The 20,000-nt window shown below is 28.7% G+C and overlaps 1 protein-coding gene across 5 annotated transcripts in view; it reads right to left on the reverse strand.

Annotated features, from left to right (window-relative positions):
* LOC124425014 (A disintegrin and metalloproteinase with thrombospondin motifs 9) overlaps positions 1-20,000 on the reverse strand; it is a 123,655-nt gene that overhangs the window by 20,455 nt on the left and 83,200 nt on the right. For all 5 annotated transcript variants that reach the window (XM_046964888.1, XM_046964979.1, XM_046964800.1 and 2 more), the window contains 2 exons: positions 5,112-5,346; positions 3,430-3,637 (listed from right to left, as the gene is read on the reverse strand). In XM_046964888.1, coding sequence (XP_046820844.1) covers positions 3,430-3,637; positions 5,112-5,346 — 443 coding nt within the window. The remainder of the gene's footprint in view (positions 1-3,429; positions 3,638-5,111; positions 5,347-20,000) is intronic.

Genomic DNA, 20,000 nt, shown 5'->3' on the forward strand with positions numbered 1-20,000 from the left:
GATTGATGAAAAAAGAAAGAATGAGAGAGAGAGAGAGAGTCAACATATAAATAAAAAGAAGAGTATATATATATATATATATATATATATATATATATATATATATATATATATGATAATAAATAATATTAAATGCGATAATAGTGATTTACGAGATGAAATTTATCAAACTCGAATATTAGAAAAACACACACGCGCACACAATGAAAGAAAGAGAGAGAAGTTAATGGGTTTGCATCGGTACGATTCCATCATTCATTCTTATCATTAAACTTAATGCGTTAGTGAGATTTATCAGTTATATTCGTTTTAATAGAGCATTCGTGTAATAGAGCGTACAAACTAGCGATAATTATAACGAGATAAAATTTCTTCAAAGCGTTTCTTCAAATCTTCTACATTTATTATATTTATCTTTTTCCCTCCTCCTTCTCCTCCTTCTCCACCTCATCCTTATCCTCCTTCTCCTTCTTCTTCATCTTCATCATCAACTCTTCTTTTTATTCTCAATTTTATTTTTATTTCTATTTCTATTCTCTCTCTCTCTCTCTCTCTCTCTCTCTCTCTCTCACTCTCTCTCTCTTTCTCTCTCTCTCTTGATCCGTAAAAATGACGTGAGTAAAGATCGTGATGAAATATGGCACGCGACGTTGAAAAAGAATTTTATAATCGTCACGCGTACGTATGTGACCCCCGTCATCTTTGCGTCCTCCTTCTCCTCCTCCTCCTCCTCCTCCTCCTCCTCCTCCTCGACGAGGAAGGAAAAATAATAAAAAAAAACGGAATAAAATGAAGTAAAGAAGAAAATAAAATAAAAGAAAAAAAAACACAAAAAAAAAGAAAAACAAAACAAAAAAAAAGGAATGAAAGAGAAAAAAGGAAAAACAAAAACGAAAAGATAAAAAAACGAAGATAAAAAGAAAAAAAGAAAGAGAGAGAGAGAGAGAGAGAGAGAGAGAGAGAGAGAGAGAGAAATAAGTCCATTTGCAGTGTGGCACAATTAAGAAAGAGAAACCAAAAAAAAAAAATACAAAGCAAATATATTTCGCGTGACTTTTTCTATACACACACGACCACACACACACACACACGCGCGCTCGCGCGCATATATATATATATATATATATATATATATATAAAATAAAAAATAAAAAGTTGAACGTCATTTCCACTAGGATGACTTGACCAAAGTAGAAATCTTTTCAGTATATCGATTATCGACTCTCCTTCGATTTAAGTAGCTTAAAGTTCTCTCTCTCTCTCTCTCTCTCTCTCTCTTTCTCTCATGATACGATTCAATACTCGATTCATATTTTATCGAATATATTTCCATTCGTTCGTATGAGAAAAAAGGGATATAGATAGATAGATAGATATACGGAAAGAGAAAGAGAAAGAGAAAGAAAGAGAGAGTGAGAGAGAGAGAGAAAGAGAGAGAAACAGAGACAGAGAGAAGTGTTAATAATTTATAAGACCAACTCATATATATATATATATATGAGTTGGTAGCACAAAGGCTTTTCTGTCACTAGCAACAGATCATATCGAGCTGATATTTGATTTTGTCGTCGTCGTCGTCGTCGTCGATGCGTCAGTGCATTCCTCCCTCCTCCTTCTCCTCCCCCTCCCCCTCTCAGTCATCTCTCACCATTCACTCTCCTCTTTATTTTTTTTTTTCTTTTTCTTTTTTTATTAATAATTTTTTCGATGAAACCCTTCGATACGGCAGTACCCTTTAAATTCATAAGTCCCTTTTATCGATTTCGATTAATCTTTCATACCAATGAATGAGAAAGAGAGAGAGAGAGAGAGAGAGAGAGAGAGAGAAAGCTTATTATACGGACGACTAGTTTCGTTAATGGCTTTCTCTCCATTGATATTTATTTTTATCTTCGTTTCTTCTTCTTTTCTTTTCTTTTCCTTCTTTCTTGTTTTCTTTTTTATTTATTTACTTTTCAATCGGTTCCCACGAGAAAGAAATAGATAAGTAGATAGATAGAGAGAAAGAGAGAGAGAGAGAGAGAGAGAGAGAGAGAGAGAGAGAGAGAAAGAGGGGAGTATGGAGGGGGAGTTATGAGGGGAAGGGGGATTAGAATTAAAAAAGAAACTGTTAATCGTGGTGAAAATAAATAAATTGCAAAAGTTAGGATCGACGACAAACCTCCATTACATATACCTGAATATATAATAAATCAATCTATCTTTCCATCCCCCCTTCCACCTCTCTCTCTCTCTCTCTCTCTCTCTCTCTCTTTCTTTCTCTCTTTCTCTCTGGTTGGTTCAAATAGCTACTTGCTTTTACAAATAATCAAATTTCACTGACGGAAGTTGTTACGTTTAGATACACGCCTGTCTTGATACAAGATGACTAATGGTCGAAAGTTCTTCACCGGTTTCTTACCTTCACTGCCGAACTGTTGAATCTGAGATTATTTAAAAAGAAACACATGGTTATATGTGTGTGCATACGTAAACACTTACGTAGATCCATAAATACATACATACATACATACATACATACATACATACATACATACGTATATACGTAAACAACACGCACATACGAATTTCTCACGACTGGTGGGTGTTGAGAACTACTACTATGTCTATTTGCATAATATTTAACCAACGCGACAGATTCGTATTCGGATTTAGAAGATCGATCGTCCTTCTTTATATGGACCCTTTTTGTTTCCAAAGATTCCATCTTCTATCTCTCTCTCTCTCTCTCTCTCTCTCTCTCTCTCTCTCTTTAACTCTCACTCTCTTTTATTCATATAATATATGTATAAGTGAAACCAATGTCGAATATTTCTTTCTCTCTCTATTCCTATTTCTCTCTCTCTCTCTCTCTCTATCTATCTCTTTCTTTTTCTCTGTCTATCTATTTATCCATCTATCTGTCTATATAATAGACAGTAAGATAGGTAAATCAAAATATTTAGTATTTATCTTTCTCTCTTTTTCTTACACAAAAGTTAGTGGACTATAATAGTTTATCTTTCTCTCTCTCTCTTTCTCCCTCAATCTATCAATCTATCTATCTATCTATCTATCTATCTATTTATTTATAAATATGTATATGTAAGACCAATGTCGAATATTTCTCTCTTTCTCTCTCTATCTCTCTTTCTCTTTCTCTTTCTCTATCCCTCTTTATCTATCTATTTATCTCTCTGTCTAACACAAAGTAAGATAGATAAATCATAATATTTAATATTTACCTTTCTCTCTTTATCTAACATATAAAAGTTAGTAAACCATAGTGTCTCTCTCTCTTTCTCTCTTTATCTATTTATTTATCTGTCTACCTATCTCTCCTTTTCTATCTCTCTCTCTCTCTTTCACGACTTAAATCTTTAAAACGAAAAAGAGAAAAAAAAAGTGAGACAATAAAAGATAATCTTCTTGAATGTTATATAATCTTACCGTACTCATCAATACCAAAATATAACTATCCAGATTGTCGGCATGATACTCGGTCATTTTCTTATCTGCCACTACCAGAATCTCAATGAAATATTCTCGTGGTAATGCACGTTGCGGTCTTCCTGCAACGAAAGGATCCAATTCCATTTCTGAGTCCTGTAGGTACGTATCCTTTGGATAATTTCGTCTGCGCTCGACGGAGTAATACCTAAGGCACGATAACAATTTATATATAAGTGACTGAGAGAGATGGATAGATACATAGATAGATAGATAGATAGAAAGAGAACGAAAGAGAGAGAGAGAGAGAGAGAGAGAGAGAGAGAGAGAGAAAGGATTAGGTTGTTTGAGAGAGAAAAAAAAAGAGAAATAAAATAAAATAAAATAAAATAAAATAAAATAAAATAAACGAGGAAAAAAAAGAAAGAAAAGGAAAGAAATAAAAGAAACAGAATTCTACCTTCGGAATGCTAACCCTTCGTGTGCATGCATGCTTTATGATGCAAGATAGCGTGTTGCATGCTTGCCGCTTGCTATCTTGTATCGCCTCGCGCTACACACATGCACACACACATACACACATACATAAACACAAACATTCATACATATACAGATATATATATATATATACATAGTTATGCGTAACACAATTCTTCAGACCGTGAATGAAACGTAACGAGCTATCTATTTATCTAACTAACTATCTATCTATATATGTATATATTTATGTATGTATCTATGTATGTATCTTTGTATATATCTATGTATGTATCTATGTAATATATCTATGTATTTATCCAAAACTTTATACTGCGCGCGTTAATGGATATTTTTTTTTCTTTTTCTTTTTCATTTTCTTTCTCTCTTCCACAATCATCATATTCAATTTTATTACATTATAAAAAAGTAATTTTTGTATTTTATAATTGTAATTATTGTAAAAGTAATTGCTTAATTTCTTTCATTTGTAAAAACATATTATATAATGTAAAACAATAGCTGTAGTATAATTGTACACATATATATATATATATTTTTTTATTATATATATATTTTTTTAATCTTTTATGTTTCAATCGTATGGACAGATATAGAAATATATTTTAATGATATAATTTTATCAGAGAAAAAAAAAATTTTTATATATATATATTCTTATATTTATTATATTTTTCTTTCTCTCTCTCTCTCTCTCTCTCTTTATAAATAAAATAATAATAGTAATAATAATAATAATAATAATAAATATAAATTAGATATATCAAATAAACAGTATAGTACATTTACATTATACTATATGTATATATAATATTGTATAGTATAAATAATATTGTATTATACTTTTTAATAATAAAACTCTTTTTAAAATTGTATAAAATTCATGTACATTATAACACATAATATAATGAGTATATTATAATCGTTGTATTTATTTATTATATCATAATTTATATTTGAGAAAAAGAAAATTAAATATATAAATATATATATATATATGTATATATAAATGTATATGAATAATGGTCAATCTCAAAATGATATAAAATTTATAGAGAGATCTAGGATTTTATAACGATTGAGGAAATTGAATAAAAAAGTAAAAAATAAAAAGAGATAAAAAAAAGAATAAAATAAAATAAAATAATAATAATAATAATAATAATAATAAAAAAATATGATACCGTCCGTCTCGAAGAGAATTACGATGCTCTCTATGACCAACGAACTGCTTGTATTCCTCTTCCGCGTAATCTTCCTCTCTTTTCATCTTCCTATTACCATCGTAATCCTCTTCAAAATGATCCATCGACGTTTTCACCGTTAACGATCTACGTTCTCGCTTACGATCATCAACGTAAATCTTTTCCCCGGAACTGTCGTCCGTCAATAACACCGGTGTCTCATCTGTACCGTAATCTGTAAATGATAAATATAGATCATATAACAATAATAGAATGCGCGCGGGTGAACGCACGTGCGTGTGTGTGTATGTGTGAACGCGCGAGAGAGGACTTCTATAGATCATCACGATCTATTTATCATTTATAAAGTGAAAGACATCGATCGCGGAATATTATCAGTTAATATAAATAACGATGCAATTCGATCGATGGATTGATCTATCGATCTGATCGATCCTTCTATGATCAACGATTTCTAACGAAATCATCTCAAACTTTAATCATCGATCATATAATGAATTTATTATAGATCACGATATCGGTGCGAGTTCTTTCATTAATCCTTTCACACACACACACACACATGCGTGCACGCATATGTATGACTTACGCGCATGCACGCATACGTATGCATTCACGCGTACACACACATATACACCTATACAATTATTAACCTAAAAACATTATGAAATATTATGAAACAACATTTTATCGACCACTCGAATCAAATCGATCGATCAATGATTAAATACTCGTTTGACATAATTGCAAGTTTAGAGTATAGTTGTCGATCGACGATTATAGAATGTTTTTCTGTTGAATATGTATATGTATATATATATATATAACAAACAAAAAAAAAACAAAAAAAAAATTACGAAAAAATAAAGAGATAAATAAAGAAAAAAATAATAATAATAAATAAATAAATAAAGAAGATTTATGTGTTAGTTCTAGACGCGTGATCTCGTATAAATCGACTCGCCGACTTGTCCGATCGATTAACACGCATCGTTTCTATTTCGGTCTATTATTAAAGGAGGAAACTGTTAAAGGTCTTTTCTCAATATATGTGTGTGTGTGTGTGTGTGTGTGTGTGTATGTAGTTGCGTCCTTCGTTTTGTGCTTTTCGTTTCGAATTTTTTGATATGCGAACACGTACAGGGCCGCATTTATCGAAAATTGTATTAAGGCGCTTAACTGGGTCCTTGCTTTTTGTCTCTCTCTCTCTCTCTCTCTCTCTCTCTCTCTCTCGCTCTCTACGTTTTAAAACAATATTTCTTTCAAAATATAATATATATAATAAAAAAAACGTAAATAATGTAAATAATTGAAAAGTAATAAATAAATAAATAAATAAATAAAAACAGTGTGATATATTTTCTGGTAAAAGAAAAAGTAAAATAAATAAAATTAATATAAAATAAAATAAAATAAAGTGAAATGAAATAAAATTAATATAAAATAAAATAAAATAAAATAAAATAAAATAAGTCTGAATTTGATTGAAAGGAATGAGACCGTGAACCTGAGACGTATATAAAAGTATAAGTGAAATCGTTGCCCGAATTTTTTGTATGTCAGAGATAAAATGAAAAGAAAAAGAAAGAAAGATGAAAAAAAAAAAAAAAAGAAAAAAAAAATAAGAAAAAAAGAAAAAAGAAAAAAATTAAATAATCGAGACTACATAAAACAAATCATATTTAAAATACTTTTTTCTGTATATTTCAAAATATTATTTTCGACTTTCAAAAAAATTGGACGAGTAACTAATGTTCGCGTAAAAATTATTTTCGAGAAAAGCATAAAAAAATATTTTTCTTAGTCCAATATTAATCTGCCTCTCTCCTCTCCTCCTCCACCCCCCTTCTCTCTCTTGACATCGATCTATAATTTTGTTAAATATTAAAATCTTGAAAAAATCGTTTTGATGCAATGTTACATATATAATCAAAAATTTGAGATAATTAAGCAACAACAACAACAACAACAATAATAATAAATAAATAAATAAATAAGTAATAAAAATTTGAATTTCTTTTTTTTTTCACGTAACATCGTAGTTTCTTTAATTAAAAGAGACGCTTGTTCGTTAAAGATCTAACGATGTTATTACGATGCATTAGAACGGTGGCCCTTTAGAAATATAAATGCGGCCCTGAATGCACGCGAGATCGATCTTCCGCTCTCCTTCGGATAACTTGTCCGGCGATCCGCGACGATTGCGCAAAATACTTTCGTGAAATCGATTAACCCACATCATTCCGATCGATTCGACATATATGTATTATAATCAATACTCGCGTGTTTCTACGTACATTGTATATACATACTTATGTATAACGTATCCATGTATGTACACGTACATACATATGTATTATGCGCATAGATAAGTTAGTAAGATTAAATGTGACAGAAGTGTCGAAGCATCTTCGTGATAGTGAATTAACGAGCCAACGAAATTGATCTATTGATCTATCGATCGATTTTCTAGCTAAATAAGAAAAGAAAAGAAAAAAAATGCAAAAAGAAAGAAAGAAAGAAAAAAAAAAAAAAAAAGATTAAACCATACCATATCCTGATTTCATTTGTAATAATAACTTAGTCATTTGTTCGGTACCACGAATAAGAAATATTTCACAATGAATCAGAACGAAGATTTATGACCAATGAAAAATCGAGATTTCTTGGTAAATTTTTTAATGGAAGATAAAGGAGACCGTGGGGGGGGGTGCGGGGTAGGGGGAGGGGTAGGGGCCCGGGAGTGGTGAGAGGGAGCGACGAAGAAGATCGATTGGACGATTAAATCAATTATCCTTTCGATCTATGAAGAATTACGTTTCGTAGAATTGATAGATCGATAAGAGGAGCGATGGAATTTTCATTGATAGCGAATTGTAATATAATTATCCTCTTGGAACGACGTTTGATCCAGGAAAAAGAGAGAAAAAAAAAAAAAAAAAGAAGAAGAAAAGAGAAAAAAAAAGGAAAAATAGAAAACAAAAGAAATCAATTTCATTCTAATGGAATTTGTTGTTAATGGCGATTGAAATGGATAATAATGTTTAAAACATTTTTATCGTATTAATCTATGAAAAATAATTATTTCAGAGTGAATCAAGATTGAATCATTGTCGATATAATGGGACGATACGGGGGAAAGGGCGGAGGGATGAACGATGGAGAAGGAAGGGGAAGGGTAAAATAATTTGCCTCTCGATCGTAGATTCACGGAAATAATTGTACTCATAGATCGGATAAACGTTGAAGAATTTATTCGTTGTTAATGGATGACGAAATAAAATTCTTTCTCTTTAATCGTTCAATATGATCGAAGAAAAATAATTGTAATTAAATTCGTACGATGGAATTTGTTATTGATGGTATATATATATATATATATATATATATATATATATATATATATATATATATATATATATATATATATAGGTTAGGGAAAAGAGGAGGGGGTAATTAGGGGAATAATACTAATATTTCATCTGTGAAAAATATATTTCAGATTGAACGATAGATCGCGACGATGGTAGAATGTTTTTTTTTCTTTTTTTTTCTTTTTTTTTTTTTATGTTTTCGACGAGCGCAAGAGGTAAAATAATTTCTTTTGCTCTCGATCGATCGATCGATCGATCGATCGATCGTTCCGCGAAATGAGAAAAAAAAAAAAACATTAATCTCCATAAAATATCAGAAAAAACGTTTAAGTAAACCTGATTAGATAAAATAATTATATACTAATTATCAATTAATCGAATAAAAATAAATTTCATTTATTTACGATACATAAACGGAGATTAGTTTTTAAGTTATAGAATCATGGATCATTCGTTTTCATTAATATTCTTTAATTCGTTATTTAATCGATTTTACGATCACTTTTTTATTATTTTTTCTTTTTTTTTTATGTTTATTTTTTAATGTAATCATTTAAGAATCATGAATCATGGATCATTCGATCCACGAAAATTAAATTTTCTTCGATCTATTGTCCGATTGATTTTATTATCACTTCTTTTCTATTTCGTAATTTTTTATTTTCTATTATTTATTCATTCATTCATTTATTTACTTTTTCTTTTTTAATATAATCGTTTAATAATCATGGATAATAAATCCATTTGATTCATTAAAATTAAATTTCAATTAATCCGTTGATCTAATTTAACGTTAAAATAAACTTTTTTTTCCCTAAACTTGTATTTCTTTTTTCTTTTTTTTTTTTTTTTTTTTCTTCTACTTAATAATCATAGATCACGATCCATGAAAATTCAACTTTCGTTATCTAATTATTTTTTACGATCATCTCTTTTTCATCCTCTTCTTATTTTTAACATAGTTGCTCATATAAAAGTAATACATACATATAATTCTCTAATAAGTAGTTATCCTTGTAGGGGAAAGGACTTTGATGTAAATCTCTTTTCTTTTTTCCTTTATCCTTTTTTTTCCTTTCTTTTTTTTTTCTTTTCCTTTTTTTTCTTTTTTTTTCTTTTTTTTTATTGTAAATCCAACGTCAAGATCATATTCTCACCACGTTTTCCTTCAATGTCTCTTGCAAACTTTCCAACTTGACTTGAAACACAAGGACCGTGGTGGCATCCAGACTTTTGTCTAAACGTTTCGCCTTTCTCCTACCAATCATGACATTATTCACACGTTACAGCCATTATATATCTCTCTTATATGCATGCATATGCAGATATATTTATATATATAATACGTACATTGGTACGTATATTGTATATATATATATATATGTACGACCATTGGTAGGAGACAGTAACCACTTCGTTGAAGAACGTGGAGATAATAAATGATGCTTTTAACGTATGCATATATATATATATATATATATATATGTGTGTGTGTGTGTGTGTGTGTGTGTGTGTGTGTGTGTGTGTACATTGTCTTAGAATTTTTTTTTTTGACAGATTCACAGAGATTCTCACTCTTTCTCTCTTTCCATCTTTTTCTATCTTCCTATCTCACTCTCTCTCTTTCTCTCTCTCTCTCTCTCTCTCTACTTCTTTTATTGGTATATACGTATGTACGTGAGAAATTAAAAAAATTTGTTCCGTCCTCGAAGAATTCTTCTTCTTGTTATTATTTTTTCTTTATTGTATGTGTAAAGAAAAAAAAAAAAAAAAAAAAAAAAAAAGAAAAAAATTAAAAAAGAAAATTTTTTTATCTTCTTCAAAACATTCTCATGTATATATATATATATATATATATATATATATATATATATATATATATATATATGTTTATATGTATGTATGTGTGTATGTATGTATGTGTGTATGTAAAATTTGTTTTAAATCGAAAATATGCAAGTCATTGTGCATAAAATTAAAAGAACTTTTGCTTATTTATTTATTTATTTATTTATTTTTTTTTTTTTAAGATTTCTCAGATATATACACACACACATATATATATATATATATATATATATATATATATATTTAAAACAAAATGTGCAGATCGAGTACATGTATGCATAAGAAAGAAAAGAAAGAAAATAAAAAAGAAAAAAAAAAAAGAAAGAAAAAAGAAGGAAAAGAAACAAAAAAAGATATCTGCTTCAAAGAATTCTCAGATATTCCCTTTTTATTCCTTTCCTTTTTTTCTCTTTTATCTTCATTATTTATTTATTTTTCTTTTTTCTTTTTTTCTTTTTTTTCTCTTTTAAATAAAAAAAAAATGCCTTGGGATTTACCTGTACGCGCGGGATAAAATCGATAAATTTGAATATACACCCTATATGACGGATGCTTAAACTTTTCGAAATATAAATAAGTCAATAAATACGTTCGGGATTTAATGAAATAAATCTTATGGGGTGGATAGGGGGGGGGGGGGAGAGGGAGGTGACACGAAATGATTTCCTTTTATTATCCTTCGTGTCGTGCTTTATGGATCTCTTCTATCCGGTAATATTCGAGATATTAGTCAGACATAAAAAAAAAAAAAAAAGAAAAAAAGAAAGAGACAGAACGAGAGAGAGAGAGAGAGAGAGAGAGAGTGAGATAAAGAGAGAGAGGAAGAGAGAGAGAGAGAGAGAGAGAGAGAGAGAGATCACTATTGATGGTGTTCATGGAAACAAGAGAATAAATCGTAATGCTTAACTACTATAATAATAAAAAAAAAGATCTCTCTCCCCCTCTCTCTCATTCTCTCACTCCCTCTATCTCTCTCTCTCTCTTTTTCTCTTTCTCTCTCTCTCTCTCTCTCACTCTCTCTCTGTCTGTGTACCAAGAATCGTTGGGACTGAAGTTTAATTGATACGTAAAAGAGAGAGAGAGAGAGAGAGAGACAAAAAAAAAGAGAAAAAGAGAGAGAGAGAAAGAGAGAAAGAGAGAATAAGACGGAATGAGAGAAAAAGAGAGAGAGAGAGAAAGAGAGAAAGAGAGAATAAGATGGAATGAGAGAAAAAGACGTGCTCGTAAATCTTACGAGTTTACGAGAAAAACGGCGTTTTATGAATTATGGTTGGCCACGTTATGGAACGTAATTGGCCTTGACAGAAGTAAAAGAGTTTTTCGCAAGTAAGTTTAAAATGACTTCAAGATGGCGTCGGACGTATGTTTACAACGAAGATCGTGAATTAAGATGGTTTATTTAATTCGACAGGAATGGACCCGAAAATTTCTGATGGGATGTTTCTTTTCTTTTTCTTATTTTCTTTTTGTTCTTCTTTCTCCTTCTCCTTCTTCTTCTTCTTCTTCTTTCTCTTCTTCTTTTCTTCTTAAATCAATTGATCCCATTCATTTTAGATCCATTCGAAGTCTGCAAATTGGCCATCGCCAAGTTTTTACAAGCGAGATTTGTTTTATTATTTTATTATCCGTAAAAAAAAAAAAAAAAAAAAAAAGAAAAAAAGAAAGAGAGAAAAAATATATTTCTTTTTTTCAATCCAAAAGAAGTTCTCGAATTAGAGTAATTGCTTTTTCGCGTCATGCGTAAAGAAATTTTTTGATTTACTTAAAAATATCCTTTTTTTGGTCCACCCTGTATTTCTCTCTCTCTCTCTCTCTCTCACTCTCTCTCTCTCTCTCTCTCTCTCTCTCTCTCTCTCTCTCTCTCTCTCTCTCTCTCTCTCTCGCGCGTTCTTTTTCTATCGGAGTCTAATTTTTTTATTAACGAATCATGCAACATCCATAAATTACAAAGTGTCTCAAATAGTTTAAAAAGTGAATTTAAAAATTAATTATTTCTTTATTGAGACTCATTAAAAAGCCGTGTATTTGAGCCAAGTAATTTTACAAGGAAGTTTTTATAAGGTTTTATTGTCCGTAATAAAGAAGAAGAAAATTTATTTTATACCCCATAAGATCTCGGAAAGAATGATAATTGATTTTTAACATTCGCCTAAGAATTTTTGACCAACCTAACAGAGAGAGAGAGAGAGAGAATTTTGACCCAACCCTATATTTTTCTCCTTCTCCCATTCTCCCTATTTCTCTCTCTCTCTCTCTCTCTCTCTCTTTTTCTATTGGTGAGTCTGATTTTTATTAATGGACCATGAAAAAAGCCATCGTAGATTTTATCGGCCGATAGAAATCTTTGATCCTGTCGAGAAGAGACGAATCCTTTCGTCATTTAATGGCACGTCATTTATTCTCCATATCGCTGACACATGCTATCTCTTTCTCTCTTTCTCTCTCACACAGACATTCTTTCTGTCAGTCTCATTCTTTTCTTCTTCTTCTTCTTTTTTTTTTTCTTTTTTTTTTCTTTTACTTTTTTTATCTGAACAATTTTAGTCGTCGACTACCTGTTAGTAGCCAAGTTACAGGTGTGCCTTTTAACTTTTCGCGATGATAAAAGAAGAATAAATCATCCTTTAGGCCTTCCCTTCTATTCTCTCTTTTCTTAAGAGGGATCAAAACAAAAAAAAAATATATATATATATATATATATACATTGTGCATATAATATATACAATCTATACATATGTATGTACATGTGCATATATATATATATTTTTTTTTATTTATTTATCTTTGTTTGTTTTCATAAAAAAGAATTTCATATTATTCATATATAAAAGAAATTCATATATACACACACACACATTTATATATATATATATATATATATATATATATATGTATGGAAAAAGATTGGAAAATTTTAAATGTACATATTTAAAGAAAGAAGCTGATGCGAACAGGCTCATCGATATTGACGCCTTCTGGCGCCTTTTGGGTACCAAGAGAGGAGAAGAAAATTATACTCTCTTCTAATCTACGAGCTGCGAAAGTAGCCTGATATGATGGATGTTCGTTAAAAACATTCACTCTCCTTAAGTATTTTCGTTCTCTATTTTCTTCTTCTTCTTCTTCTTCTTCTTTTTATTTTTATTTTTATTTTTATTTTTATTTTTCTTCTTCTTATAACGTTTCGTATACTCATCGTACATACTACTATATACATGTACATATATAATATACATATATATATTTACATGTTCAGAATACGAGTTATATATATATACATATATACTTCATCATTGAAATACATATGAACGTATACATATACATATTCATCGCATAAAAATAATATTTATCCATCCTTGAAATTAATTATAATTATTAATGTAAAACTATATATTCAACTTACAAATTATATATAAAAATATACATACATATAGATTTATTTTTAATATACTGATATATATCTTAATATATGCATGTATGAATGCATCTATACATACACATATATATATATATATATATATATATATATATGTACATGCATGTATACACACACACAATCGTCATACATAAATTATCACAGAAATATATTCACATATAAAAATGTATGTACTTGTAATGGAATAATATTTACATTTACAATATATATCTACTCGTCATGTAAATATATGAATTTACACGCGCACACACACACACATATATATATGTACATATGCATTCGTTTCTTGAATAATATTTTAAAATTATAATTTTATATATATATATATATATATATATATATATATATATAAATAAAAATAAAAAATTACGATATGATTTGTAATTTTATTTATACGAAATTAGAATCATTTGAAATAACACATGAAGGTAAACACCACCGATTGAGTTTACTTGCCAACCACATTCGATATAAACTTTTTTCGTGCCAAGGCGAAAGACGTGTCTATTCCGGTTACATTGGAAACAAAGACGCCTTTAAGATATATTTTCAGGATATCTTTGAAGCATCGGCCATCATCGAGAAAACGCGTCTCTTATGAAGCTGAATTTTTATACACACTTAAGATTCGAATCTGATCTTGTTTTTTTTGAAAAAAGAAAAAAAAAAAAGAAAAAAAGGCAAAAAGAAAAAAAGAAAGTAAAGAACAAAAAACAAAGATAAACAAAGAAAAATGTAGAAGACGATTCTCAATTGCCAATTTCGAATATGAATTCTTCATGACGTCGGATAGAATTCATTTTGTATTAATTAAAAAACACACACACACGCACACGCACACGCACACACACACATATATTACTTATTATATTTTATATATATTAAATCTAGTATATTTATTTTATTGTATATTAATAAATTTTTGTTCATATACATATACATATGTATATATATCGTTATGATTATTAAACATACATATGTAGCAATGTATAAGCATATTAGAAAAAAAAAAAGAGAAATACATCAATAAAAAAAAAAAAAAGAAAAAGAAAAAAAAGGAAAAAAAAAAAGATATCCGATAATAAATAAGAGAAGATCTAAAGAATTCAAAAAGAATTAAGAGGGACAAAAGAGAAGGAGAAACAAATAAACAAAAAACAAAAAAAATAAAAAAAACAAAGAAAAGAAAAAAAAAAAAGAAAACAAAACACCGCAGACGTCTTGAAATCTTTTTAATCTTTTCCGTAGGTATTTTCTTTTCTTTCCTTTTCTTTTCTTAACCACTCTAAAAAAAAAAAAAAAAAAAAAAAAGAAAAAAAAATATATGCAACAAAGATGTCTCTTCCCACTATCCTCTCATCCTTCTTCTCCTCTTCTACCTACTGTTGTTCTACGAGCTCTCTCTTGTACGACGTAATCGAAGAGAGAAAGAGAGAAAGAGAAAGAGAGAGAGAGAGAGAGAGAGAGAGAGAGAGAGAGAGAAAGAGAGAGAGAAAGAGGAAGAAAGGTAGAGAGAGAGAATGAGAGAGGGAGAGAGAGAGAGAGAGAGAGAAAGATAGACAGACAGATAGACAGAGAAAGAAGATGCACCTCGTAAGCGTCGGAGAAGCCGATCGAAAGATTATGGAATTCCAACGAGAAAGCGAGCTCAGGGGTCGGAGGTAAGCATGCGCTCGCGAGAACACAAATCCCCATAAGAGAGAACATTCTTATACGGGCGTGAAGTGATTTACCTTTGAATTTTAACCGATCTCTGATTTATTTATATATATATATATATATATGTGTGTGTGTGTGTGTGTGTGTGTGTGTGTGTGTGTGTGTGTTTGTATATATGTGTATGTATTTATGTACGAATACGTTAGAAAAGATTGGTTTTTTATTTTGTTTTTGTTTCTTCTTAATTTATTTATTTATTTATTTATTTATTTATTTATTTATTCTTTTATCCTTATATTTTTATGTTTTATTTTTCATTCACAATTCTTCACATTTTCATTATTCAATTTTATTTTATATTTATTCAATTTTATTTTTTTTCTTCTCCGTTCTTTTTTTTTCTTTCTTTCTTTCTTTCTTTCTTTTTTTTTTCTTCTTTTTTACGATATTATACGATATATTTTAATTTTTAATTATCATTACTTCTCACTGATTTTATTTTATATTCCATTATTCCTGTATTTATTTATTTATTTATTTATTTATTTGTCCAGTTAATTATGTTAATGAATTTTTTATCAATTTTTTATTTATTATTATTATTTAATATCGATTGTGAAACTATTATACTACATATATATATATTTATGTATGCATGTAAACATATTAATTAAAGTATGCACATATGTACTTTTACGTGTCAAAAGATATTCCACTTAATCTCGTTAAAAAAAAAAAAAAAAAAAAAAAAAAAGAAAGAAAAAGAAAGAAAGAAAAAATTGAAAAAATAAAAAAAATCTATCGGAAAATATTAAAGACATCTGAAAGATACTTTCACCAGAAGTAAATTACAAGGTACGAAAGATAACTTTCGAATGATTATTATTAAAAGATTTGTAACGAGCGAGGAAAACAGGCGGGAGATTTAAAATCCTTTGATTGGTATAGTTAAAGATCGATTATATTCGATTTCTCCCATAATTAATATCGCGAAATAGACATTACAAATTTTTCCTATAATATCACGTATGATTTCGAGGAACGTACACATTTCTGTTGACTTTAATCGTTTGTTTTCTTTTTCGCTCCCTTTTCTTTTTTCTTTCTTTATTTTTTTGTTTTATTTTTCTTTTAATTTTTTTTTTTTTTTTTTTTCTGTCGTATCGTTTATTCGCATCGTAAGAAATATTTAATTACACGATTATCTCGCAAGTATGAAAATTTTTATGTAAATATTTTAACTGTAAATTGCACTCTCAATCAGATAAAAAGTAATATTATTAACGTTAAAATATGTTAAGTCTAATAATTATGATAAATATAAATAATAATAAACAACTGATAAAATATAGTAAGAGAAATTAGTACAGCAATATTATAACTTTCATATTATATAATATATAGATACAAATAATTATATATTTTTTGAATCTATAAATATTTAGATAAAAATTGATATATAACAAAAAAAAAAATATATATATATATATATGTGCATATATATTTTTTTTTGTCTAATAGATGCCAATAAATGTCAAAAAATTTGAATTACAAATAATTACATTTAAAAAACATTAATTATTATTTCGTATTTAAAATTATTACGTATTTTAATACTTAATATATTAATACTATAGAAATATCAATATTAATAAATTCATAATATTGATATATTAATTGACATATAATAATAATTGGTATATCAATATCATAAACCTATCAAGTTTCATATTAATCTCTTGTTTCTGTTTCTCACTTTCTTTTCATTCTTTCTTTCTTCATAAAAAAAAAAAAAAAAAGAAAAAAAAAAAAGAAAAAGAAAAAGAAAAAAAAAATTCCTACATAAAAAGGTACAAACAGAGTATTATAGTAATGCTATTTAGAAGATCCACCATTGTAATAATCACTAAAGAATTATATATATATATAAAAGAAAAAAAAAAGAAAAAAAAAAGAAAAAAAAAGAAAAGAAAGAAAGGCCACCAGTCGATTATTTCAAGACCGTTCGATAATAATCGAAAGAGATCGAGTAATGTCTGTCATTTCGATCACAACCTGTAATAACAGGCTTTGCTCTTGATCGATCTTTCGAACGCATATCTGAGAGAAATGGACAGCAAAACTCGAATGTTTACGTGTACATTATATACAATATATACATATGTGTATTAATATATATATATATATATATATATTCACACACTCGCACATATATGTACCTGTGTAAATATATGCCTTTGTATGTATACGAGAGAAGATAGGACTATGGCGTGAGTTCGATCTCGATTACAGTGTCCGTTATTCTGGGCCGATCGAACAGAGTCAATGACTTTTGCATATCGATCGATCGATCTTTCGCTTCGTACAGAAAGAGAGAGAAAGAGAAAGAGAGAGAGAGAGAGATGACGACATCGTCTCTCTCTCTCTCTCTCTCTCTCTCTTTCTCTCTTTCTTTTTCTCTATCTTTCTTTCTCATGCATTCACATCGATAAGCGCGTGCGCAAGCTCATTCGGGGCGCCGTGCGGTCTGCTGATTCCGATAGATCGATTGATATCAAATCGATGGATCGATGGAACGATGGCACGATGGATCTCGATCGATATAGATCAGTTCTATACTTTGATATATGTATGTATTGTATTATTTATCTAGAGCGTGCTCTCTTCCATTGAATATTATCCATGTATTTTCTTTCTCTCCTTTAGTCATTTAGTTAAATATTCGCGACAAATCTTATTTCATACTTTCATTAGGAAAGTTAATCTTTTTTTGTTTTTTTTTTTTTTTTTTTTTTTTTATTTTATTTCATTTTTTTTTCCTTTTTTTTTCAATTTATTTCACAACATAAAACATTAATTTTTAATTATATAATTTATAATATAATTAATAATATAAGTTGTAATATAATAAAAATGTATATACATTTTTTTTTATACGAATTATTCTATACTTATTATAAATGATATTAATATATAATTATATATATATATATATATATATATATATATATATAAAATATTAATTCCATATATAATATAGAGTAAGTATTATAAAATAATCTATGTAATATAATATAATAAGTAATTATGGTTAATGATATACTTTAGTTAGTAAGTATAGGTTTACAAGAAGAGGATCGATCGATCAATCGATCACCTCTGCCTCTACCTCCTCTTCTCCCACCCTCCTTCTTCCCTCTCCCACCTCTTTGATATATTTATCTGTATTGTATTATTCCATCGAATAATACACAAGTTACTTTTGTTACATATATACATAAACACATAAATACATATATATATATATATATATATATATATATATAAACTAGGTTGTTTAATTTATTTAAAAAAAAATCAAAATAACTATACGTTAAGCATTTTAAGAAAGATAACAAAAGGGGTAGAATCGAAAAGAATTTGTTGGATATAAGAGAAAGAAGGGCGCGGCAAGAGGGGGAGTACATCGTTCATCGAGGGTGGGCCCTTAAAGAAGGTAATTCACCTTTTCTTCTTTCTATCGTCGTTCACTTTCTTACCATTCTTCTCTCTTCTTCTCTTTTACTACCAACATCAACCACCATCACCATTTTCATCTCCACCTTCGCCTCTATGTACGTTCCATGTTCGCGATCACGTAGTCCGATACATCGGGGAGGTTAATAATGATTGAAATTCGAACGAGTAAAGAAAGAACCCAGAGCCGAAGGCTGTGTAATTACATTCTTGTAATCGGTCGTGTTCTCCATTAGCTTTATATTCTCCTTCGTTCTTTATATACATATATATATATATATATATATATATATATATATATATATGTACGTACGTAAACTGCACGTATATATATATATATATATATATATATATATATATATATATATATATAAGTGGATAGTATACACGTGCATAGTATAAGTACAATATGGTAACACGTATGTACGTACATAATGATAGATATATCTCATCATCTATTTATTTACAATGTTCCGTAACTTCATACATTATGATATAAATATTTTCTTGAAAGTCTATCGCAATGTTAAATGAAAATTTAGATCGGTGACCGGTTTCAAAATTAGCGTCAGAGAAATTCGTATCGATGATGTCAGTCGAAATTTTACTTAAAAGGGGAAAGAGAGAGAGAGAGAGAGAGAGAGAGAGAGAGAGAGAGAGAGAGAGAGAGAGAGAGAGAGAGACTTCATTACACAATGTAAATCGTTAAAACGAAAGAACCATAGACATTAGTTTCTTAACTTTATATACGTATGAATAAATATTTTGTATAATTTTATTACCATAATTTTATAAGAAAAAAATTTTATCATGGGAAAAGAGAGAGATTTAATTATAACGTAAATCGAAAGGATCACAGACGTTACTTTCTCAATTTTATAAGCGTATGAATAAAATACTTTACAAAATTTTATTATTATAAATTTACATAGAAATTTGATCAAAGAGAGAAAAAGAATATATGAGACAGAGAGAGAAAGAAAGGGAGAGAGAGATAATATTAAACCAAATCAATATTAATCTTATAATTATAGA

This window comes from Vespa crabro, chromosome 1 (assembly GCF_910589235.1).
Source record: "Vespa crabro chromosome 1, iyVesCrab1.2, whole genome shotgun sequence".
NCBI classification, from domain to species: Eukaryota; Metazoa; Arthropoda; class Insecta; order Hymenoptera; family Vespidae; genus Vespa; species Vespa crabro.